At 51.2% G+C, this 25,810-nt stretch overlaps 1 protein-coding gene across 2 annotated transcripts in view; it reads right to left on the bottom strand.

Annotated features, from left to right (window-relative positions):
* The window catches only part of DLGAP2 (DLG associated protein 2), a 715,150-nt gene that overhangs the window by 542,387 nt on the left and 146,953 nt on the right, over positions 1–25,810 (bottom strand). For both annotated transcript variants that reach the window (XM_067722012.1, XM_067722010.1), the window contains one exon: positions 7,513–7,567. In XM_067722012.1, the coding sequence (XP_067578113.1) occupies positions 7,513–7,567 (55 nt within the window). The remainder of the gene's footprint in view (positions 1–7,512; positions 7,568–25,810) is intronic.

Here is a 25,810-nt window from a genome sequence, read left to right as displayed (position 1 = left end):
CGCTAACAGACCAGACCCAGGTTCAGCATCTAGAGCAACGACCTGGGCGCTCGTCCCTCTGCGGGTCCGCGGCCCGGGCTGGGCTCGGCCGGGCGTCCAGCGTAGGACAGACGGCAGGAATGGCTCGGAGGCACGAGGCGGCTGCACTCACGCCCGCGTCCCGGGCCTCTCCCTCCCTGTGGAGGTCCACCCCCCAGACGGCTACCCCAGGCCTCCCACTGGCCACACCCGCAGGCCTCGCTCGGAATTAGACAGCATCATTGCCTCCTAATTCTCTGGCCAAATCAAGCCCGAGGCCGAGGCCAGCCCAGGTTCAAGGGTCGGGAACCACACCCTGCCTCCTGACGGGGGACCTGTCAGGAATTCTGGATGTTTTCAACCCACCTCTCACCGTACGCAAGCTCTGCTGCCTGTAACTGGATTCCTCCCAATTGGGAAGACGTCTGAAAGCAATGGCCCAACCAACCTTGTGGCGGTTCACACACAATTCACAGGGTCCAAGAAGAAGAGAGTATCTGCTCACTGTAAGCGTGCAGTTGACGGGCCAGGGCTGCTGTGGGCCCCAAATCCACAGGTTGAGCCCTGGCCCCCGACCTGAAGGTGTCAGGAGGGGGCCTCTGGGAGGTGATGAGGTCGTGAGCGGGGGCCTTCGTGGTGGGATTAGTCCCCTTGTGAGAAGAGACCCCAGAGAGACACCCGCTCTGCCCTCCACATGAGGACACAGCAAGGAGATGCCTCGACATGCCAGGAACAGGCCTCACAGGGTCCTTGATCTTGGACTACAGCCTCCAGGTGGGAGAAACGGGCGCCTGCTGTCTCAGCCCCAGAATGGACTCGGCGGGGCCGCCGAAGCTCCTTCAGGGAGCAGAGCCCAGGGCCCCTCAGGAGAACCAGACGCACCCCTCCTGTGCTCCTGTCCCTCGACTCACACCACCCCTCATCCGCAGGAGTCTCTTTGGAGACAATGTTCACGTTCAAACCTCAGCAAGTATTCTTAGTGGGGAAACGGACCAAATGGATGACATAAAAAACTGCTTTCTTATTTACAGCCCTTCACTCCTGAAAGTGTGGGGCTAAGCGTTTCATTCTTCCTCGCAAGTAGGACAAGCAACGCAGAAGCTCGTGACTCCACACGTGTCACACGTCTCACACCTGTCAGTTGTTCACCTTCTCCAGGAAGGGGCACATCCTGGAGACCGGGTGCCCTTCTGGTGCAGAGGATGGCCAACGGCACGATGCTGTCCCTACAGGCGATGCGAGCCCCGGGGGCACCTGCAGACAAAGCTGGAGGTCTGCCTGAAGAAGCGGTTTCAGGTCCACCTGGCATCTAAGGTATAAAGAGCCCACAGCCCCACAGGTCTGCCCCACGAGCTGGGCATCGTTATATCTGGTGTCAAATGCCAGGTTCACTCAGGAAACATCTCAGCGAAGAAGCAGCCACAGAATGTTCAGCCTTGAGCCACAGAACCTCCCGTCTGCACGTTAACCCGGCTGTAACCGTTAACCCGAGGGAGTAAGTACATCACTGGCTCAAGGGTGAGGAGGCCAATTTCCGCTCTGCACAAAAGCATCTGCTCCAGGTGAGCTGGGGCTGAAACCCAGCCTAGCTCAGGGTCCTCACCTCCCAAAGGGCTGACCCTCCCACATGGCACAAAGATGCCCGCCAGGCTTTGAGCGGCCCCCAGGGTTAAGAATAAGCTGCGTGGACTAGAACAGTTCTGGCCTTAAAACTCTGGATCCACAGCCTTTCGTTCTGGCAGTAATTTACTAGCATGTCCAGCTTCCTAATAAAGCCTTGTTCAGTGCATGAAATAAAGCCCTTTAAGCATATGAGGATTTTATCCCTCTCCAGTCGGTGGACAGCAAGGGGGTGAAGCAAGGGGAAGCATGTTCTCACCCCAGCATGGTGGGATCATCAAGATACAGGCTGGAAGGAAAACCGTCGTCATGGCTGAGACATTCACTTTCCTCATCCAGCTCAGCTCGGCACTGCCTTAGTTATTCTTAGTTTATGAATCATATCATCTGGCATCCTATTTGCACAACCACCATTCTTTTTGGAAAGAAAAAAGGCATTATAAATAATTTCAGTCTCTGGGTAAAAGAAACTTACTTGAAGGATTTGATCTTCCAAAGACAAGACATCTTATGTTTAACCTAGTAAGTTACAATGCCATTCACCTGGTGTTTGGAAAAGCGAGGCATCCCAGGTGTGAAAATGTTCCACTTGACTGAACATCTTTTCAGCAACAGAGCCACCTGGTGTACTCCCCCATCTGGCGTTCTGAAGCTCCAGAGGCCCTGCTGGCAGTCCCTCCCCCTGTGCCCCTGCATCGGGATTCCCAGTCTACACCAGTTTGTTCTTTCACCATATTTCATGGGAAACCCACACTTGGAAGATGAAGGACTTATTAAGGGTCATGATGGAATCATATACTGACTCAGAGTGAGAACCTGCATTTGGGTCTCAGCAAAATACTCAGCAGCTGTGTGACAGTGAAATTCACACACAGCTTTGGGTCTAATTACTGATGTGCAAAACGGGGGCAGCATTTCCTATCTCACAAGAAAACAGTAGGACTAGCCAGAATAAATATAAAAGACCTTATAAACCAGAAACACTGCAAAAACACAAGGCGTAACGTCCACCATTCATGTGAGAACTTAAATTGAACACAGGTCACATCACTGTCTACACAGATCTAAGAATCACATGTAAGTTAGGCGTGAAATTAATGAAACAGCGTTTTATTTCCCCAGATACACTCACTGCCAAACTCTCACCGGACCCGTCACTGGGCACAATTTCTCCTTCAGACAGGTCTGCAGCAAAGGGAGCAAACATACTCATTGATTTTCCTTCACTTGTCCATGTGACATTAAAGGCTTTTTATAACCTTCGACACAAAAGAAACTTAGGGGATTTAGGACTCCTCAGAGCAGCCGTTCCCACGATTTCAACAGTTATGTCCCCTCTGCCTTTGACCTCAATATGAAGCTTCCCATGGCCGTCCACATGGCAACAGCCCTGCTCACCGTTCAATACTGTGTAACTGGGTCCAGTGCCCCAAAGGCGTCTGAACCCTCGCATGACGGAGCACACACACTCAGCCCCCAAATACAAATGCAAGAGTACTTACTATGTAGCTTTTTAAAACTAAGCGCCCCATTGCAAACGTTCAATTTTAATCCCAGATTTTATTTCGCCAACACACAACGGGACAGCCTGCCCCCACGGGGGGAGCACAGGCTGACCACGGCCCCTGAATTAACCCCTCAGGAGTTGGACACAGAAGTGAAGGCGAGAGCTAGGCTCGCTAGCTCTGACCACTGGCACCAGGTTCAGACCACTGGCATTCTGTCTGCTACTGGCGCCTGGGGACAGTGAGGACCCCTCCCGAACCCATGTCCAGTAACCACGGCGAGGTGTGTACATCCCAGACATGGGCCAACACCCCACGCGGCTTCCCGCCCCCCTCGCACCAGGCGCCTGAGGCTGGAGGTTAAGTGCCGCCAGCACATCACTGGGGGGAACCCAAGGTCAGTAACACTGAGTCTTCATGGACACCACGCCACAGGCTGGCAAACACGCAAAGATCAGTGACATAGAATATATGGAAAGTACTTAAAATCTTTCCCCCCGGTTTTTATATATAGCTTATTTCACAATCATTCTGCTTTCCCTGTGGAGATATAATGTATCTCAAAAGTCAAATACTGCCACGTGCTTAACCTGCTTGACGCCTCATTATTTAGTTGTTATTATGAAAGTCTGCATAAGTAAGTACCCCTGCCGCTTTACTGCAAAATCAGTCATTCTTGTAACTTCCAGTTATTTGTACCAGCCGAGTAGGCTGTGTCCTGATAGACGGGGGAGTAGATGCTGTGAGACCACTAAGCTCAGGGGCAGTACCCCAGCCCACTGTGTCGCCCAAAGAAAACAGAATTTACTAAGCTCACTCCTGCCTAGGCTTGATTGTCCCAAATGGCATGGAGATTCCGAGGGAATGGCACTGACAAACCGATATGGGATCCAGACCACCAAGGACTAAGGAGCCCCAGCCCCTTCACTGGTCGAAGGCACACCGTCTGGGAAACACGCTCACAGTCTGCATTCTCTCCTACGGGAGGTACAGCAGACGCGTCACATGATGGTCGTTACATGTAAGTCGTGTACGAACCCGTGAGACGTGGAGCGGCAGAGGGAAGATGAACCAACCTGCCAGCCTCCCACTGCAGCGAAGGGCCTCCCCAGCTCCTGGCCCTTCGGAGGCAGCTCCTCCCAGACGGGGTGAAGGAGGTCAGGACCCAGGGACAGCCTCTCAGCAGCCGTTCTGACAAAGGTCATACTGAGACAGGCTGGGCCCCTGTGCTGCAGGGCCTGCACCTGGACACACGTCTCCTCAAGCAACAGATACAAAGAAACTGTACAGCACTGAAAATAACTGCATGCTTGTGCAGTTGGGGCAAATTCTGGACAAGATACAAAAAGACCAAAAAACCCAACTGCCACGTCTGAGGAGCCGGGAGCAAAAGCAGGGAAGAGGACGACTGAGCCACCAGAACAAGGGAAGAGAGTCAAGGCGACGTGAACGGGAAGAAAAGCTCAGAGCCCGGGGCGGGTCTGTGCACGTGTGCGTGTGTGTGTGATGGGGCAGGTGTGTGCGTGTGTGTGTGTGATGGGGCAGGTGTGTGTGTGTGTAAGTGGTGGTGCAGGTGTGTGTGTGTATGTGTCTGATGGAGCAGGGGTGTGTGTGTGTGTGTGTGTGTGTATGTGGTGATGGGGCATGTGCGTGTGATGGGGCAGGTGTGTGTGTGTGTGTGTCTGTGGTGGGGCTGGTACGTGCATGTGTGTGTGTGTGTGTGTGTGTGTGTGTGTTTGCGTGGAAGTTTCCTCCTTCACAACAGACACGCTTTATGCACCCAACTCCCAGTGTTTCCAAGAAAAACATGAAAAGTAAGGTCATCTACAGAGGTGCTCAACAGAATTCAGTCTGGTTCTTCACATCATATGAACCAAAATGATCACAGGTATCGAAATGGCAGGAGAAAGGATGAATTCTGTGTCCCACAGCAGCCCAGCTGACCCCAGAGCAGGGCGGCCTCATTACAGTTCCCCGCAGCCCCGCTGAGCGTATCAGCAATGAGACACCGGAAAACAGGTGGGTCTTCTTCCAGACATTCAGCTACAACATACGCAAGTCACTGGAGCGCACAGTACTTCTAAAATAAGTAAAAATCAAACAAAACGAAAAGCCATGATTCATCCCAAAGTCGATCTTTTTTCTAAATTGTGGTCAACTACATGTAACGTACAATTTACTATCTTAACCATTTTTGAGCGTTTAGTTCAGTGGCGTTAAGTACATTCGCACTGTAGTGCCACCATCGCCACCATCCACCTGCAGAATGTTTTGTATCATCCCAAAATGAAACCCTCTACACAGTCCAAAGCTGATCTTCTTAATCAAAAATTTGAAAAGTCTTCTATAAAACCACTAAGGTAAAACCAAATGGCATTCAAGTTCCTAAGGACCCTATTTGCCATTAAAATGCAAAAGCAATACCACCGTGTCTGAGTCTGAAGAAATTTCCAAACATTTCCTAAATAATTAAGCAGCTTCTGACATATTAGATCAAATTATGTGGGAAAAACTAAAATTCTCACATCTTTCACCTCTAAAAGCTGTAATTTCAGCCAATTCCTCTTTCTCCCCATTTAATATGATTCTTTCCCATTTCCACACCTAAGGTCACAGCCTCAAGTCCTCGGCAGTGACTTCAAAGTGAAACACTATTACATAAAAATATTTTTAAGGAATCTGCCTAGTGGATGGCATCAATATTCAGGTCATAATGGAAGGCAGCTTTCTTGGTTCTAGAGGTTGGTTACCTGCATTCTTATGAAAAGCAAATAAAGTGTCTCAATTTGGAAATATCTGCTATGTGAACTTGAAACTTCTTATACAACAAACTGTCTAAAAATAGAAGAAACTCATTTCAATATTTAAAATGCACTCAGATCCCCACAGAACAGTACTTAACTTTTAATTGATTTTATCATTATTTTTGATGCTTCTCAGAATCAGTAATGACTCACCTGGAAGAGAGAAACTTATCTGGAAAATGCATTCCAACTTTAAATTGTGTTATACTCACAGTTGTTGACAGACACAGTTTGCAAAATCTTTGTTTCTTCACGTGTGACTTGTTCATATTTTCATGACTAACCAAGACTTTCAGAAAATAGAGGCTCAAAAAAAAATCTAACCACGTTCTAAACAAACTTCCCTATAAGCAGTGAATTTGTTCACATTTGCAGCTGAGACGTAATTGATCGGGCAGAACCAAAACAGAGACAGGTCTATGAACTTTTTTGAAAAATAATAGAGTCGGTAATATAATCTATCCATAATCATAAGTTAAAAAAAAAATTAAGATCTTATTTTTCCAAAATACTCTGTGTTTTACATTGGACTGCATGGTATAAAACAGTGCCTTGTAAGTTACGAATGGAACCCCGGTAAACAAACCAGCAAGTCAAGATGCTGTTTATGATAAAAGTAGAGAAATTCCCAACAGATTACATTCTTCTAATTATCACAGAAGAGCCCATTCTGATTCATTTTGTTTAGCTAGAAAACACATAAGGAAATGTCAGAAGCCTCTGTTTCATAGCCCGCAAAAGTATCCTGGGACACAGACAGACATACTTGGCAGGACACAACTGATTCTAGAAATGAATAAACTCTGATAAAACCCTGTGCAAAAAAGAAGCAGCATCTCAATCTTTTCCTCAGGACTTGAGTCTCTGAATAAAACACTTTAAGTTAGAGCGAGTGAGACCCAGATCCACAGGATAACACGCTTCACGTAAATAATTCTCTTTGTTTAACTTGAAAACAACGAAGTTCCAAAGGATTTTTTTTCAGACTTTTTTCCCTCCATCGTGTTTCCTTAAAAGTAATGCAAACCACCTTACTTACAACCTCTAACCACATACATCTGCCTGACAATGAGAAATCACAGGGTCAGAGAATCTCCCACTTCAAGATATCCATCCTATTGTTTGATTCATTGAGGTCCTCGAGGTTTGAAGAACAGGATACCTGGCCAGTTCCTACCCTGATTGCCAGGAAAGCCTTGACTGCACACAGGCCCCAAAGCCACGCCACGCTAGCCAACAATGTGGTTTGCCTTAATAAATACCATCCACAACGGAAACAACTTTGAAATTAAGATATTCAGCTTTATAAGACGACCGGTTTCCCTTCAAAATCCAAGGCAACAATCCTCTGAATCTATTTCCTTCTTCAAATAAAAACAGGTCTCTGAGCTCCAGTCACAACTCACTGTAGAACTGAATCATCCGTTTGTTTTTTGCTTGTTTCAGTCAATATATAAGACAACCACCTTAGAAAACCAAGATATCTAAATTAGGCAATCATATTTCTCAATTTTCCACGGATATAACACCAAGAATCTCAAACCAGAAGAACAAAATGCATTTACCTGTGTTCCTGTCTGGTAAGATACAGCAATGCTTCTGCAGAATGCCAGGCAAAACCTGTTTCAAAACAAATAAATAAAAGACATGTGGTTATCATTCAGGTGGAGAAAGGCGTCTCATTAACCGTTGCAAGTGTTTTTCTAATAAGGCCATTCAGTGTTGCACAGTCAACATGCCCAGAACGATCTAACAAATTAAACAGTACTGAAAAATTCTGATACATACATTTTTCATCAAAGAGGTTAATCAGATTAGGTAAGTGTGCTGATTATATATGCTGCTCCTAGGACGGTAATGGAGTTCTGTTTAATGTATGTCTCTAATGGGTCCTCAAAGCACCTTGAAAGCTGCACTCAGGGAATGTCTACAAGAAGGCAAATGGGCCCACCAATTCTGTGATGGCTTTTAAAATACGAGATGCAATTAGAGCCTGAAAAGGGAGGCTTCATGGGGCAGTTCCTTGGGTCCATCTTCTAGGATCTAAGCCAAGACGCTTTTATCAAGGATGAGTCACAAAGAAAATGTGAAAGAAAAACCTGCGTTTACACACACAGTTCGGTAGTAAAAGGTGAAGGAAATATCTTATTTGATAAGCAAAAGGAAGGTGAAAATAATGAAAAATGGCTTTCCCAAGAAACGTCAGCGCTGTAAGGTAACTGCAAAGCGCAGACTTAAAAAGAATTCGTGACTGAAGAGATCTCTGTGGGAAGTTCGTGACTATGCTTTCTCAACTCAATTAGGGGAAAAGCTGAACTTCCGTCTTAAGTCCTCTACCGATGAGGCTGCAACCATTCCCCAGACCTCCCTGATTACAAACCCCAACGTTCTCATCCAGGAAGCATGCGTTACGCCCCTCTGGAGCAAATGAATCAGGCAGTGGAGGGGAGAAGCGGGTGTTGCAAAGACGCTGCAGTCTCAACGCTGCCCTCGACCAGCGCAGGGTCTGCTGAGTATACAACAGGCTCTAGTAAACATGTTCAATGAATGCAGAAGTTTTTCTCCAGAATAATGATTCCCTTCCCTTCCACGCTCTCACGATGCCACTACGTCGAGACAAGAAACCCTGGGACCATGTTTGACACTCATCTCTCCCAGCCCTTGATGTCCAACTGTGCAAACACACACACACACACACACACACACACACACACATACACACACTTCACATCCAGGGCTCCTTGTAAATCTGCATCCCTTCTGATTCCAAAGCCAACACACCCACTTCCAGAGGGACGCTCCTTGGCTTACCTATCCATAGTTAAGACTACGGCCTAATCACTGTCGGAAACGTGGGATCAGACAAGAACAGTCGATGGGTGCTAAAGCTGGGGGGGCATTGATGAGGAGATCTGAGTGGTTTTAAAGAATCCCCGCACAGGGAGATCAGCTCGGTGCTTTGTGACCGCCTGGAGGGGTGGGATAGGGACGGTGGGAGGGAGGGAGATGCAAGACGGAAGAGATATGGGAACATATGTATACATATAACTGATTCACTTTGTTATAAAGCAGAAACTAACACACCATTGTAAAGCAATTATACCCCAATAAAAATGTTTAAAAAAAAAAAAAGAATCCCCGCAGAGCCCCAAGGGATGCGAAAGAGTAATAATTACACCCGAGAGAGACGCGACCAAAACGAGCATCTCTGTGAGAGGAAGTGGGCGGGGCCGAGGGAAAGACCCCTGTACAGCAGGAGCCTCCGCTGCCGGCTACACAGCACCCGCCGTCTACACGGCATCCTCCGTCTACACGGCACCCTCTGACTCTGGGTCCTGGTTTTCTTTTCCTAACTCTTACATTTGGAATTATTTCCAAATATAAAGTTTTTTTTGAGTTTTGCTCTTGTTCCTTGACCATCCTCTGCTCTCTGGGCCCTTCTTTCCCGTGTCATCACTTTCGTCGGCCTCATGAGGAAGCCAGGTGGGCTCCAATCAATACGCCACTTTTGACTGGACCCCCTCAGTTCCCAAGGCTCGTGGACAAGTGAAGAGCTATGCTGTTTAAACAGGAAATAACACTGTTCCACTGTGAGATGCAGATGGCAATTCAGTGTCAGGACGTTACTACATGTTCAGTCCAATGGCACGTTGGCGAAGCCACCTTAGCTTAGTCCCCAGAAGAGGCCACGTCACCTCCTAACAGCCGCCCCCACCACGTCGTGTCGCCAGGACGGCCGGTCCCACGAGGGTGCGGGGATGCTGCTCACAGGTGGTGGTAGCAGGAACGCGGAGGTCCGGTGCCTGCTGGCGTCTCCCCGTGAAGGTTGGGCGAATGCTGTCTGTGACCCCTGGTGCTCCCTGCTCAGCTCCCCGCAGGCCAAGGATGCTCGGTGCCTCTGGCTTTGAAGGGTGGAGGCCCCGAAGCCGCTGCCCGGACGGAGGGCGCAGCACACACGTGGGCCCCGTGTCTCTGCTCTCACCTCCCAGGCAGCCGGCAGGGTGGACCGAGTGCACGCGAGGAGGACACTGGCCAGAGTGGATGGGACAGACGTGCTCAAGGGCAGGCGATGTCACTGCCCCGGATGTCGGGGCCGTCACCGCATGCAACCCTGCTCGTGAGCACGGGCGTGGGCGAGGCTGCGGCAGGAGGGCCGGAGTTGGGGTGCGGGTCAGGACTGCTCCGGGCAGACGTTCAAACCCTGGGCCGTCACCCGGCAGGCCTGGACAGGAATTACAAGGACCAAAACCAGTAAAGTCACACCAGCCAAGGGGCAGAAACCGCCTGCGTGGGTATCGCCGGGGGCCGTATGCAGACTGCAGGGATCCCGTCGGGGACTAGGGGCCGGAGCCCCGGAAGTCGCATTCCTCTCAGCACCTGGGCTTTCCTCCAGGTTCCCCGTGGTGGGGTGGTGTCCCCGAGACCCACTGCAGGGGGCGCCCCCTCAGCGGCACTGTCTGCGCCCCGCGAGGTGCTCTCCCCACAAAAACGGGTGTGAGGAACCTCCTGGAGACGCGGGTGTCCACGACCTTGACTGTGCCGAGGGGCTCACAGGCGTGTACAAGTGTCCAGACGCAACAAACCGTGTGCCCTGAATGTGCGCCGGCTTTGTATACCAGTTATACCTCAGGACACCTGATAACAAGGTTTCTGCTCCAAATTCTCCGTGGATTTCTGCTGCACCTTTAAACACACGTGTGTGCACACACACGCACGCACACAGACACCGCACGTCTAACGCGCTCCCAGCACTGCTCACCTGCTCAGCCCGAAGAACCACGGGCGCCCAGGCTGCGCCCAAGCAACACGGCCACGTGTCTAATGAAACCGTCCCGTCGGTGCACGTGGTCAAGTTTTGAGTGGGCAGAGCGACTACAGTAAAAATCCACAGGCACAGAAAGAACAGGATGGGCGAGCACAGAAGAAAGAGGCTGCAGCGTGTCTCTGTGAGATACACGGCTCTCTCAGAAGAGCTGGCAGTCGGGGACCCGGCCGCCTCCGGAGAGGTGCCTGCAGGGGCCCCAAGGGCAGGAGCGAGGCCGCTGGAAACCTTCACCCAGTGCGGCCCCTCCAGGTGCCCACACACGCAGCCCAGCCCCTCTCCAGCCACCAGAGAACGAGCTGAACTAGGGGAAGCCAGAGCAGCGCAGGCTCCAGCAGAGCCCTGGGTGAAGACAGGAGAGCTGATGGCTGGCTGGCTCCCCTGAGCCCTCCTCCCACCTTCCTCCGGAACGAGAGGGGCTGGGCTTCCCCCCACCTACCCTCACCCATCCGTTCTCCTCTGAAAAACAGAAAAATACCCCCTGTGACGTGGGCCTCCAAATGGAAACTCCGGCTTCCCATCAGGTCCCTGTGTGGTCAATTCCTCCAGCCAACAAGCCCCACTCATCCACCAAAACACTGTCCGTAAATTTTAATCTTTCACTTAATTAGGACTTACAGCTGAGGATCATCACACAGTTAAAGAAAACTCCCACTGTGAGAGACACTAAAACAGACAGAAAACTGGAATGAGAGAAAAGCGCAACATTACAGGGGAAAAGAGAACTTTTCAAATAATGATAATTAATATTTCAGAAAGCGAGAGAAGGTATTTCGTCCGTGACTCAAGAAAAAGACGTTAAGTTTATGAAAAGAAAATTCACAGAACAACAAGGAGCTTCGGGAAGTTAAAAACAGGAGAACCAAATTTTTTACAGAAAAATAAAGAGTTGAAAAATATTCAAGGAAATCACCCAGAAGGTAGATTTTTAAAAAAATACAGAGAGTTAGGAGAAAAAAAGAGAGAACAGAACCATATTTGGCCATCCCTGGAGTATCTGACCAACGGCTCATCCAGAATGAAAGGTCCACGAAACAGAAGGGAAGACAGCACCCGACAAGCCACAGCAGGCCCCGTGTCTAAGGGACAATTTCAGACTCGACAGGACCCCGGGGCACCCAACACAGAAGGACCAGCCTCACGCACACTACAGGGAAACTTCAGCACAAAAGGAGGGTTCCAAACGCACCCAAGTGCAGGACACTGGATGCCAGGAAATGTGGGAACAGGGCCTTGGAAATTCTAGGGGAAACTGCCCCCAACATCGGCCATGGATGAAAGAGAGATGAAGGGCCAAGGAGGAGAGCCAGGTCTTCCTAAATGACCCACCGAACCCCCAAGAGGCTCCTGCCAGAGGACGTTCTCTGTGGCCGCCGCGAGGACCCGAGGGGTCCAGAGGCGGGGGTGTCACGGAGGGGCAGGGGTCCCAACGTGGCGCCTGGGCGGTGGGCCAGCACGCGGCGGGGGGGGACATTGCCCAGACGGACAGCAGGCTGAGGCTGAACTCGCAGGAAAGAGGTGAAAATGCGATGGAGACATTAAAGAGAAAGCCAGGCCTTTTAAAAAAGGCAATTAACGGTGAATGAAAGACGTTACCAAAAAGGCACAATCCTATCAATTTAATGTGATATAAGTACTAACTACTAATTTATCCCAAAGTCAGGATGTAACCGCATTGGGCATTTGGGGAGGGGGAGCCCCAGCCTCCCCCGGCCGCAGCGGGAAGTCAGGGGAGGGGGAAACGGTGAAAGAATGGGGACGGCGTCTCTGGGTCCAGGGCAAGGTATGAAGGGGGTATGAAGCAGCTGACTCTACCCTCTATCATAAGCCTCTTAAAACTACTTCTCTTTTTATAGTATGTACACGTGTAAATTAAATGAACTTACAATTAACTCACATAAAGTAGTGCATGGTAAGTCTGCACAATGATTTTTACAACTACAGGAAAGCAGACTAAAATGTCCTTAAGGAGAGAAAATTTAAAACGACCAAGACCCTATTTGAATTCAAGTACTTCTACTAGACATTTTTACATCTATCTCATTACAATTTAGACACATCTAGAAACTCAGGCTTCACCTACTTACTCAACACACACACCCAGTAAATCCAGATAAAAGCAAACACACAGTTAAAAGCTAGAACAAAATCCGAGCAAACTCAGCCCTGACCCAGAGTCACTTTATGTTTATAAAGGGACATGCAATAAGGAGTTAAGAATGAGGCAAATGCTTATATTTAAGTGACAGTAATGAAAACAGTGTGGTGCTGGTGAGAGAAGAGACAAATGGATCGGTGGAACAGAAGAGACCCCCATAAACATAGTCGACTGACCTTTGACAAAGGAGCGAAGGCAACGCAATGGAGCAAAGACAGTCTCTTCAACAAACGGTGTCGGAACAACTGGACATCGTGTGCAGAAAAATAATAATCATCTAGACACAGACCTTACACCCTTCACGTAAATAAGCTCAAAGTAGGTCACAGCTTAAACGTAAAAGGCAAAACTATAAAACTCCCAGAAGATAACGTGGAGAAAATCCAGATGACCTTGGGTGTATGGTGATGCCTTTTTAGATACAACACCAGAGGTGTGATCTATGAAAGAAATAATTGATAAGCTGGACTTCATTAAAATTAAAACCTTCTGAAAGATGCTGTCAAGAGAATGAGCAGACAAGCCACAGGCTGGGAGAAAAGACACATGTGATAAAACCTGTGATCCAAAATATACGAAGAGCTCTTCAAACTCAATAACAAGAAAACAAACAACCCGATTAAAAAATGGTCCAAAGACTTTAACAGACAGCTCAGCAAGGAAGACATACAGATGGCAAGTAAGCAAGAAAAGATGCTCCACGTCGTATGTCATCAGGGAAATGCAAATGAAAACAACAGTGCGACACCACTACACACCTATCAGAATGCAAACAGCACAGACACTTTGGAAGACAGTCTGGGGGTTTCTCATAAAAGTAAACATACTCTTATCCTATGATCCAATAGTCAAGCTCCCTGGTATTTACCCAAAGGAACTGAAAACCTTGGTCTACACAAAACCCTACACCCTTTATCCACAAATGCCAAAACTTGGAAGCAACCAAGGTGTCCTTCAGTGGGTGAATGGATAAATAAACCGTGGTCCCTCCAGACAATGGAATATTATTCAGCTAAAAAGAACTGAGCCTTCAAACCATGAAAAGACATGAAGGAAACTTCAATGCATACGACTGAGTGAAAGAAGCCAATCCGAAAAGATTACAGACTGTATGATTCAACTCTATAACATCCTGGAAAAGACAAAACTGTGGAGAGAGTGAAAAGATCAGTGGTGAAAAGAGGGAGCACAGAGGATTTTTAGGGCAGTGAAACTACTCTCTATGACTCTGTAATGATGGATACAAGTCACTATACATTTGTCAAACCCACAGAATGTTCAACGCCAAGAGTGAGCCCTGATGTAAGCCAGGGACTCTGGGTGAAGATGATGTATCATTCATTGTAGGTTCGTGGATTGTAATGAATGTCCCATCTGGTGGAGATGGTGACAGTGGGCTGGGGGAGGGCCGGGGGACAGGGAAATCTCTGTGCCTCACCCTCAATTTTGCTGTGAACCTAAAACTGTTCATGAAGTGGGAGAGTGGCATGGACATATATACACTACCAAATGTAAAACAGATAGCTAGTGGAAAGCAGCCACATAGCACAGGGAGATCAGCTCAGTGCTTTGTGACCACCTAGAGGGGTGGGATAGGGAGGGTGGGAGGGAGAGAGACGCAAGAGGGAGGGGATATGGGGATATATGTATACGTATATCTGATTCATTTTGTTATACAGCAGCAACTAACACACCACTGTAAAGCAACTATACTCTAATAAAGATGTTTTTTTTAAAAAAAAAAAAAGTCTTTTTGAAAATGCATATATTTTACCAGAAATTGAGGCATTTCTCATTTCATCACAAAGTGAACAGACACTGCTGCCCCATGCCCCCTACTCCAAGCAGAAAGACAGGGCCTTTTGTTCTGCGGGGCTGGCTGGCCTCTCTGGGAGGAAAGGAGAGGACAGTGGTTCATAATCAATCAGACTAAGACTTGGGGTGACTTCACCAACCAAGTCTCAGCCCTTCAGGCTGAAATGCGATCTATGAGCTACTCTGCAAAACAAACGTTCACAGACACACCACGGAAAGACTTTATGATTTAATAGCATGCTGTGTAATAAAAAGATAAATATGAACACACAAATTAAAAATCAACTCACCAGATGGAATGAATCGCCCCTTTCCACTGCTACAGTACTAAGAAAACATGAAAAGCTGCGCTGATGTCCCTTCCAACGACAGAAGCGCTACTTTCAGGGCAGCAACACAGGCCTCTCCTCTAGTCCGGGGCGGGGAGGCAATGGGGAGGACGGTGTGCTGTGTCACTCACAGAAACACACCGATGTGGACAGACGGGGCCCTCGACCGCGTCACACCCCTGTGGCCCCAACCCCCCGGCCCTCCGCGAAGGTCTGCTGAGGGTCCAGGAGGCCCCGACGCGTGCCAGCTCCGCGACATGCTGGCCCTACCACACGGGCAGAAGGTCCCCAGGGAGCCGTGCCCAGGGCTGCAGTGCAAACGCCTCGCTGAGGCCACACGAGGTTTGTCTGCTTTCATGGCGGGGACGCTCTCAGCTGCACAGAAACAACCCAGGAGGCTGGGGGTCCACGCGGCCCCATCAGAGCCAGGATGGAGCCCCTGCCTGGGCATCCTCTCCATCAAGTACCAGCCGCGAGGAGGCCGGGGGGTGCCGGGACACCGGGAGTCCGAGCAGAGCTTCCGCCCCTTCAGCATCCGTGGGGACGGTTCTCCAGGCCCACAGCTCCGGACAGGGCAGGGCAGCGTCCCTGGACTCAGCCCCCAGCAGAGCTGTGGTTTGCTGGCTGGATCTTTACGTGCTGTGAGAGCCGCACAAGCGGGGGGCACGGCCGGGGCACTTCCCAGCCTTCAGGAAACCACGTCCGAAAGGGGGCAGGGCACGCGGGACCCCGCCCCCTTCAGGGAACCACCTTCCGAGAGGGGGCAGGGCACGCGGGACCCCGCCCAGAGGCCTCTGCGCCATCAGAACTCTGGCCAGAAATGCCATCTTTTCTCCTGGATGCCCTCTCTGGGGGGGGGGCCCTGAGCTTGGCCTCCAAGGCCAGCCCCACCCTCCTCCCCACAGCAGGCAGGCCGTGCTCAGCCCCAACCTGGGCGCTTCCCTCCGCTCAGAAACGTCCTCAAGACCTGGTCCGTGCACAGGAGTTTTACACACAACTTGACCAACCCTGGGGCGTCCAGATTAAACGTCCCCCCGGGCGAGTCTAAGGGTGTTTCTAGGTGAGACCAGCATGACCCAGCGGACCCAGTAAAGCAGGTCTTCCTCCCCAGTGGGGGGCCTCACCCAGTCCCCGGAGGGCCTGGACACAGCAGGAGGACACGGGGGATCTGCGGCCCCTCTCGCCACCCCTCCCCGTGCCCGTGTGGAGCCCTGTCGGGTGGGGCCCTTCGCTCCCTCCCTCACTGAGCACCCTCCGTCGGAGGTGACCAGAGCAGGCACTGCTCGTTCCAGGGTCACCCTGAGGCTCCCCTCTTCCCGGCAGTGGGAATCCGAACACGACCCCTGCCCGCTAAGTGGAGCTCAGAACCAGCCTCTGGGGTCTGAGGAGGTGACTCTGGTGTGCGACAGGGTGTCTAGGGTTTGGAAGATTCTGCCCCCCAGGACGGCCTGACTTCAAGCCTCACAGAGTCAAAGGCTCGACTTCTGAACGTGAAGCACAGAAGGCCCTTTATTATCACGTCCTCTGACTGCAGAGGGGAAGCCATGGATAGAAAGTTCCAAAACACACGTGCGCACACACGTGCATGCACACACACGTGCACACGCACACAAGCGGGCACACATGTGCGCGCACACACGCACACACACATACACACACATGCATTTTGTCCAAAATCATCCTCCCCGTTACAAGTGGAAAATGACCAAGATATTTCCATTCTTATCAAAGAGACCGTTTAACTTTTTACAGAACATCTGAGCTTAAAAATAGCGGGCGTTGGCGCAGAACGAGTTTGGACTCGCTGTTTCACAACACCAGCGCTCACTGCAGCTTTTTCTAAATTTCAGGAACTGTTGGTTGAGGAGGTTAAGAGCTAATTAAGAGCTAATTGAGAACTTATATTCGTATAAAACAGATCTGAAAAGGCATAACAATTTAAATGATGAGAAGAAACACCATTTCTAACTGTTTTAACAGATCACTGAAAAAGGACAGATACTTAAATTCGTGGTCCTGTAGCCTCCCAGTAACGGGAGGCTTGATGTGGGGTCATCTGGCCCCAGAGAATTCAGTCCACGGAATTCAAAGGAAGTGGAGGCCACCGACATTTGAAATATGCTTTGGGGGCTTCAAATAGCTCCATTATTCTTGTAAAACTAATAGTGGTTGACTTCTTCGAAAATCCAAAGAATTCCACGTTCAATGTTATAAAATAAGTACCTCATCCCTTACCTGTCTCCTTCCTGCCCCTCCCCATGAGCTTCTGAGAGGAACCCTGGGATTTCGATCCCAGAACCCCACCCAATCCACTCCGCTCAGGGTCACCTCCCAGGCCGGGGTGTCCCCTCCCCGCTCTGCTGGCCTTCTCTTCCTCCTGGCCTCCCAGCTCTGGAGCCTCTGTCTCTTCCCGTCTGTGCTCGTGGCCCAGGTCATCCTCCCTGGGCCCTAAACCACCTGACGACTCAGCTTCTCCACCTCAGCCGTAACCTTCTCTCTCCTGGATTCAGAACCATGTCCCGCTGCCTATTTGCTGCCACCCCGGGATGTCTAACGGGGATCTTAAAATCAACACCATGGGCCCTCCTTAACCACACCTGCTCCTGCACGGCCTCATGGTGTCTACACGGTCTGTCTCCACCTGCTCAGCGAGAACAGAGGCCCCCACGCACCTTCAAAGCCTCGGTCGGATGCGTGGAACGTGGAGCCTCCCAAGAGGCTGGAACCTTCCTTGGATTCACCAGCTGCTCTCAGATGAGGGTGAAGAGGCAGGGCAGCCTCGTCCCCGAGGAAGGGACACCCTGAGGGATGGCCAGGGCCCAGAGCTGGGCCAGCACCCATCACAGGGTGGGCTCCATCACCCTCCAGGACATGTGGCTCCCAGGTCACAGACACAGGCCGCAGGGCGCTGGGCTCCATCAGGAAACCACAGCCTCCTACCTGGAGGACCAGTCTCTGCTCAAAAGGGATCCCGTCCCGGTTGCCAGGCGACCCTGCCCAGGCCCCTGAGGCTCGCTCTGCCTCCGCCCCCGTCTCCTTTCACGATCGTCTTTCCTACTTTTCTACTGTAGACAAGGGTGCATACCGGTCCCATCTATTTAACTAAATGTTATTCAATTTATCTGCAGCGTAAGAAAATGTGAGTGCATGGACCATGTGTAACCAAGATGTTCACTTAATCGATCGCCTTTTCTGGGTTAAAAGGCAGGAAACCATCCTTCAGGGCTGTTCCAGAGTGTTTTTCTACAGAATGGAGAAAACTGCCGCGCTGGTTGGGTTTTCCAGGGAAGCAGAACCAACTGGATAACAGGATGTACAGACACTGCGTGTGCACGTGTGCAGGTGTGTGCCTGTATGTAAACGTACACATCTACGTGTACACACCCATCAGCCTCCATAATCGCGTGGCCGACTCCTCATAATTAACCCACCGTTCTCCTGCCGTGAATGAAGCCGCCAGGACACGGGGGACAGGGACCTGCCTCCCTGCTCTCGGTTCTGCGGGTACATCTCTCGATCGTACGGCAGTTCTACTCGTAATCTTCCGAGGAACCTCCACGCTGGCTTCCACAGTGGCTGCACTGTCTGGCGCTCCCACCGACAGCGCACGAGGTCCCTGTTCTCCATATCCTCAACACACGAGCTATTTCCTGGTTTTCTGACGGCAGCCGTCCTATCGGGTGCGAGGCGGCCTCTTCACCCACACGTTGCGGCGCTATTACGCGACAGCTCCCCCGCGGTCAGCTGAGAGCTTTAGGAGTTTCCCCACCGCACCCCAGCCGCGTGTCGGAACCTTTGGGATGTCTTCCTGTCCTTCCCCAGCCCCGGGTCGACTGCGGGAGGGATGCTCCTCACTCCAGAACGTGTCCCACAATTCCCTTTGCGACAGGACCCTCGGTCCCGCGTCCTTACCCATCGTGTACCCTAGACGTTCCCACGCCCGCCAGGTGCTCCTGGGACCCGCCCCCTCCTGAGGCCCTCGTGGGCTCCCAGACTGCCTCCCCGCCTGCTCGGGGAAGCCCCCTTGAGACTCCCGCGGATGAGGGGCTCCCCTCCCCCACAGCCCTGAGGCCGCCCGCATTTGGGGGTGAAAGGGTCACGACCCCGGCTGACCTCCTCCAGCCCGCCTGCCACCTGATGGCCCAGGAGGACAGCACAGACACAGGGAAGCCCGCGCCTCTGTCCTGCCTGCACCTGCTTCCCAGCTGCATCCTTTACATCCTTCCCACGGCCTGACCTTTCGGACACTCTCAGCCTCTCAACCCCAACCCGGCAACCTTCCTTCCTCTTTTCCATCTATTGAAATCTCGAGCATTTTCCCAAATTAAGCTTAAATCAAATACCCTCCTTGACTTTTCATGCCACGTAGGTCCTGGTCACCTTTATCACCTCTCCCACATGGCACTAACTGTGTCCCCTGCCAGGAGCACCACCCCCACGGGCTGCAGCTGCATCTCTTTATACCCGTGTTCCCGGCCCAGAGCATCATAAGGCCCCGAACAGGAGGGCGCCATCCACGGGCAGCCTGAGCCCCAAGGCGTGCTGGGGGGGGGGGATGGACCCACAGACCCCAAACGTGAGGACACTAACGGGAGGGGGGAGAAGAAGGGGGAAAGGGGTGAGGAAGAAGACAGAGAGGAAGAAGGGGAGACCACCACCAGGGAAACACGTCTGGGGGACCGGGAAGCGCCGGAAGCTGGGGAGGCTGGAGCCACGGGGTCCTGCCCAGGAGCACGTGTTCCATTCCCTGGAGAAGGGGCACTGTGCGGAAAGAGGTCCGCAAGGCGACGCGACCCCGAGGAGAGCAGAGCACAGATGGGAGGTCGACGCAGGTGGAGGAGAGCAACGCCTTCTGGAGGCCGGGAAGGAAAGTGACCACAACAGCACAGAAGCCGAGACGACCAGCTTTCTAGCTCTCCACGCAGCTGGGACCCTGTTTCTCAAATTACACTCCCACGGTGGGGCAGGGGGGAGATTCAGGGTCAGAGAAGGTGAGGAAACACTGGACTCGCATCTCATCTCGGTGGCTGACAGTAACCACGAGCACCCTGACGTCCCCACGACATCCTGCAGGAGGAGCTTCTCCCCTGATGGCGGGGGGCAGCTTTTCTTAAATGTTTCTAGGAGAAAATGAACGTCTAAGGATCGTTTCTGTAACTTTCTGTGCAGCCACGGGATGGAAACAAGACAGGCCACGCTCCACCCGCCGTGGCTCGGGGGCCCATGAACCGTCCGTCCTACGCGGTGCCCAGGACCCACCCTACCAAGCCCTGAGTCCGCACGAGGGCGAGGACCGCGGGCAGAGGGCCGGAGCTTCTGCGTCCTGACGCCGCGGCGACGGCTCACGCATCCGATGACACAGGAAGGACGTGAAGCACAGATGCGGGTGGTGCGTCTGCTGAGTGTGAGGGAGCCTGCCGTCCGCAGAGCTCGACTCACAGACAGAAGCGGAGACGCTGACGGAGCAAAACCGCCCCCGTGGGAACGACCAGAAGTGACAGCCGTCGGGGCACGAGGAGGGAGTAGAGATGGGGTGTCGCACACCAGCTCCCGCAAGGAGCCACCTGGATAGATAAACCCGCTGGGTCTTGGTCACCATCTGCACCGGTGGTGCCACTCACGGTGACCGGATGCTAACATGGTGTGGGTGTGTGTGCGTGTGTGTAGGTGCCCGTGAGTGTGTGCGTAGAAACACACACGTGTGTCGGGAGGGAGGCATTTCTCACTCAGAATATTTATTAAGGCGCCATTTCAAGTATTACAGACAAAGGTCCTGCCTGACCCCCGACACCAAGGTTCCAGGGCCCGGACGGGGGAGAGCAGCTCAGTCCTGGCCTTAGACGCAGGGACCACACAGACCCCTGGGACTGCTGGTGGGAAGGACGCAGATGTCCTGAGGAAGGAAATGCAGCCAGGTGGGGGGCGGCTAACATCTTTTGTTACATTTCACAGGTTATTCATGGACATCACAGCGACAGACTGAGTGTTACCAATAAGAAGGGAGTTGGGCCGGTCAGGAGAGGGGAAACTTTGTGTTCTTTTACATTTATTTCTACTGATGTATTTCTTAAACGGTTTCAGTTGCAATTTTGCTTTCAAAATCTAGTAATCTGAGCAATATGGAACAGAAGAGGAACCAGGTTCTCTGATAAAATATCCTACAACCAGCCAAACTATAGGGGGCAAACGTCTCACCTAAAACCACGGGATAAATGAGATTCGTGGGGAGACTAAGTCCACGCAGATCTATGAGTGCCCGGAGAGAGTTTTCCAGCTCAAGGAAAGATTGCCTATTAATTTTCTAAAAAGTAAAAATCCCTATTCTAGGTTGCAGAACTTTGCTGAATTGTTTTACTTATTTTTTCTTTTGGCTGTGTCACTCGACATGCGGGATCTTAGCTCCCCGACCAAGGATAGAACCCGTGCCCCCTGCAGCAGAAGCGTGGAGTACTAACCACTGGACCGCCAGGGAAGTCCCTTTGCTGAACTGTTTTAAAAAGAACTATTCTACCTTAAAGTATGTACGATCAGATTTATTACTGTTGTCACGCTGCATGAAATTTTTGCCAGTTCTTGGGACGATCCCTGAGGCTCTGCGGGTGAGGGCGGATCACACTTCTCTGTTGGGCCACATACGAGCCCCCGCCTGCTGTGCGCCATCTCCGGGGGACCCACGACATGTGAGCACGGCGCATGCAGGCTGTGGGTGCCGCTGCTCGGAGGAGAGCTCGTTCGTGTCAAGACGCGGAACCTGCAGCAGGAAAGGGGCGACGTTCTCAGCAGAGTCCCGCCAGCAGTACGCACTGTGTTACCAGGGCCGTGGCGGACACGAATGTTCCATCACGGGGACGGAAGCCTGTAGCTGAGCCCGCACGCTGTCCCGGGACCCACAAGGCAACGGCAGCGGAGGAGGGTAGCCTGGCCGCTGGGGCCGAGGGCGAGAAGCGTGGAGATGGGCTCCAGGGTGGTCATCCGGCCAAAGGAGTGAGAAGAGGGGACAAACCTGACAGAAAGAGGTCAAAGGGAGGAAGGAGGGCCAGGGACACTGGTGATGAGAGCAGCCCCGGCGGGAGGACACTGCCCTTCCCCCCTGGAGGAGGGGGGAGCGCTGGTGAGGACCACAGGCTCCCAGTAGAGGCTCTGGGGGTGTTTGTCAGCAGCAACTACTCAAATACATGCTTTCCCAGCAGCAATCACGTCTTTTCGGTATGGAGTGGGGAAGATCAGTGATGCCATTTATCCACTCTTGGAACTCTGCCAAGTAGGAGAAGGACAGACTGCGGGGGGTGGAGGGGGCCGTTAGTGGCAGAAATAACGACTTGACAGACTCAGGCGGGCTCTGCTCCCCAGGGACCACGGAGACGAGATGGGACAGACGGGGGACAAACCAGAGGGTTGGGGCCAGGTACCGACCGCGGCAGGGCTGACCTCAGAGCAGGAAGGTACCCTCAGCACAAATGAGAAGTGGAGCACGAGGTCCCGCACGAGGGGGGGCCTGATGGAGAAAATCCGGCACCACCGGACCTCGGGTCCCCAGCTCAGCACGCCCTGCGCTCCCCGAGAAGAGCCTGTCCCTCTGGCGGACGTTCCAACAACAGAATGGCTGCTAGTTCAAGGCTGACAAGCGTGAAACTGGTCTTTGCAAATGACAGTCAGAGAGCAAAGAACCCTCCGCCCAGAGGCCGGGGGGGCGGGGGGACGGTGAGAGAGCACATTCCTCTGGCCTCGTTCTTGTAGCCCATGGACTAAACAGGTCAGAACCCAACTCCTCCGGGGATCCTAGACCAGATTTGTTCCGACAGCATCTCTATCCGTGTAAAGACGAAAAGGTTAAACTAATAACCATGACCTTTTAACATATGACCAAGCCAGCTTTCATCAGTATGGACCCTGGAAGCCTCCTGGGTATATTTATTTCAGGTTTATTGAGGAGCAAGTGACCAATAACACTGTAATCTAAAGTGTAGGCATGATGATTTGATACACGTGTACACTGTGAGATGATCACGCCATCGAGTTAATGGACACGCCCCTCACCTCACAGAGGTGACTCATGTGTGTGCATGTGTGCATGTGTGTGCTTTGAGAACACTTGGGACCTACTCTCAGCACCTTTAAAGGACACGATATGGTATTATTCACTGTAGTCACTACGCTGCATGTTAGATTCCCCATAACTTATTCGTCCTACAGCTGGAAGTTCAGGTCCTTTGACCAAGGTCTCCCCATCGCCCCTCCCCCAGTCCCAAGTAATCACCATTCTTCTCTCTGCTCGATGACATAAGCTTCTGTGCGTGTTTGTTTCTACATATAAGTGATGCCACACAGCATTTGTCTCTCTCTGGCTGGCTTATTTCACTTAGAATAAACGTCTGCCAGGTTCATCCATGTCGCCACAGCGGCAGGATATCCTGACCCTCACATTTTCTTTATCCATTCATCTGTCACCGAACACTTAGGCTACTTCCACGTCTTGGCTCCTGTGACTAATGCAATGAGCACATAGTGCAGATACCTCCTTCAAGATACTGATATCATTTCCTTTGGATGCACACCCAGAAATGGGATGGATGGACCATATGGTGGTTCTATATTTAATTTGTTGAGGAACCTCTATACTGTATGTACCAATTTATATTCCCCCCAACAGTGTACTAGGGTTTCCTTTTCTCCAACAAATAATCCGATTAAAAAACAGGCAAAGTGCATGAATAGACATTTTTCCAAAGAAGACATACAGGCGGCCAACAGGCACATGAAAAGATGCTCAACATCGCCGATCATCGGGGAAATGCAAATCAAACCACAGTGAAACATCATCTCACATCTGTCTGATGTCAGAATGGCCCTCATCAAAAAGACAAGAAGAAATTAGTGCTGTTGAGGACATAGAGAAACAGACGCCCCCTCAAGCCGCCATCGACCAGCACACCATCCATCTGGGACTCCATGCACCACCAGTGTAACGAGATTAACGGGGAATCCTGAGCCGAGTTAATAACCACTGTCTGCTGAAAAGTCTCGAATTGAAACATGTGAGACTCCTCCCCTCCGCCCCCTAACTGCAAATCCTAACGCATTTTCCTGGAAACGCTGGCTCCCTCTCACTTCCCAGCAGCTGTGGGAGCCTCACGATCCCCCTCGCCCCCACTGCGCCCCGACCCACAACCTTCGTCCCTGTCACAAGGAAGAGCAGAGCCGGCGACAGGGACCACAACACCGACGAGCCGTCCCCTGACCCCTGTGACGTCAGAGACGCATCCCACGTACCTGACACTGAACCCCCAATGTGTCCTGGACACCACGTTCTCCTAAAAGGACTTGCGTCCCTGATGTCCCATCTCTGCCCACATATTCAACCTGCCCCCACCACTGACTTTTGCACACGAGCGTTTAAACAGGCTCAGATTTCTCTATCATTAAAAATGAGATCGGCTTCCAGCATGACAGCGCAAAAAAACCCCGCTGCCCACTCCCCAGCGAAGGTGTGAAGATTATAGCAAAAAAATAAATGAAAACAACATTTCAGCCTCTGGAAATGGTCCTGAGGACAAACAGCAAGTGAGGAAAATCTGCACAAATTTGGGGAGAAATTGAGAGTCTGTGGTACTGGAACTGAATCTGCTCCCTCCCGCTCCTCCCAGCTCAGGGAGGCCGAGCCTGCACCCCGGACGGGGCCAACACCAGTGAACGCGTGCAGGGTCGGGACCCCTTCCTCCCCACCCCTCGGCCCCACGCATGGCACCAGTGTGCTGAGGACAGGGGGCCCTGACAGCCCTGCCCGCCGGAGATGTGCTGGTTCCAACATCGGACCGGCAAGCCGAGAGGACCTGAGGCTGCTGCCGCCCCCCCACCAAGCGCTCAGTTCCTGGCGGGACGGGATGCTGCTCGGAGAGAAGCCTGTCTTCTTCCCAACCCCCAGCTCCAGCAGCAGCAGCGAGAGCAGACAAAACAGACTTTGAAATAAAAGGTGTTACTAGACATAAAAAAGGACATTTTATAATGATAAAAGGGCCAACCCATCAGAACATATAACAATTATAAATATATATGCACCTTAATGACAGAACACCAACGTGCGTGAATCAAAGACTGACAAAAATGATGTTGATAATAATAGCTGAAGACGTCAACACCTCACTTTCAATAACGGGTAGAACAACTAGACATACGATCAAGAGGACAGAAGGCTTAAGCAGCACTGTAAGTCAGCTAGACCAAAGACACATCTACAGAACATTCCCCCAACAGTAGCAACAGAGTACACACTCTTTTCAAGCGCACCTGGAACATGCACCAGAACAGACCATACACTGTCATAAAAAAAGCTCAACAAATTTAAAATGAGAGAGTTAACACAAATTATGTTCTCTGATCACAATGAAATGAAATTAGACATCAATAACAGGAAAGAAATTGGAAAATGCACAAATATGTGGAAATTAAACAAAGCACTCCTAAATAACCAATGGAACAAAGAACAAATCAAAAAGGAAATCAGAAAATGCATTGGGATTCATGAAAAATGAAGACAGCTAAAGCAATACTTACAGGAAAATTTATAGCTGCAAATGCCTTTATTAAGAAAGAAGAAAGACCTCAAATCAATAAGCTAAACTTCCACCTTAAGACACTGGAAAAAGAAGAGCAAACTAAACACAAAGCAAGAAGAAGGAAGAAAATAATAAAGATTACAACAGAAACTTGTGAAACAGAGAATATAAAAACAAAAGAGAAAA

Source organism: Pseudorca crassidens, chromosome 21 (genome assembly GCF_039906515.1).
Source record: "Pseudorca crassidens isolate mPseCra1 chromosome 21, mPseCra1.hap1, whole genome shotgun sequence".
Taxonomy (NCBI): domain Eukaryota; kingdom Metazoa; phylum Chordata; class Mammalia; order Artiodactyla; family Delphinidae; genus Pseudorca; species Pseudorca crassidens.
This window is presented reverse-complemented; position numbering and strand designations above follow the sequence as displayed.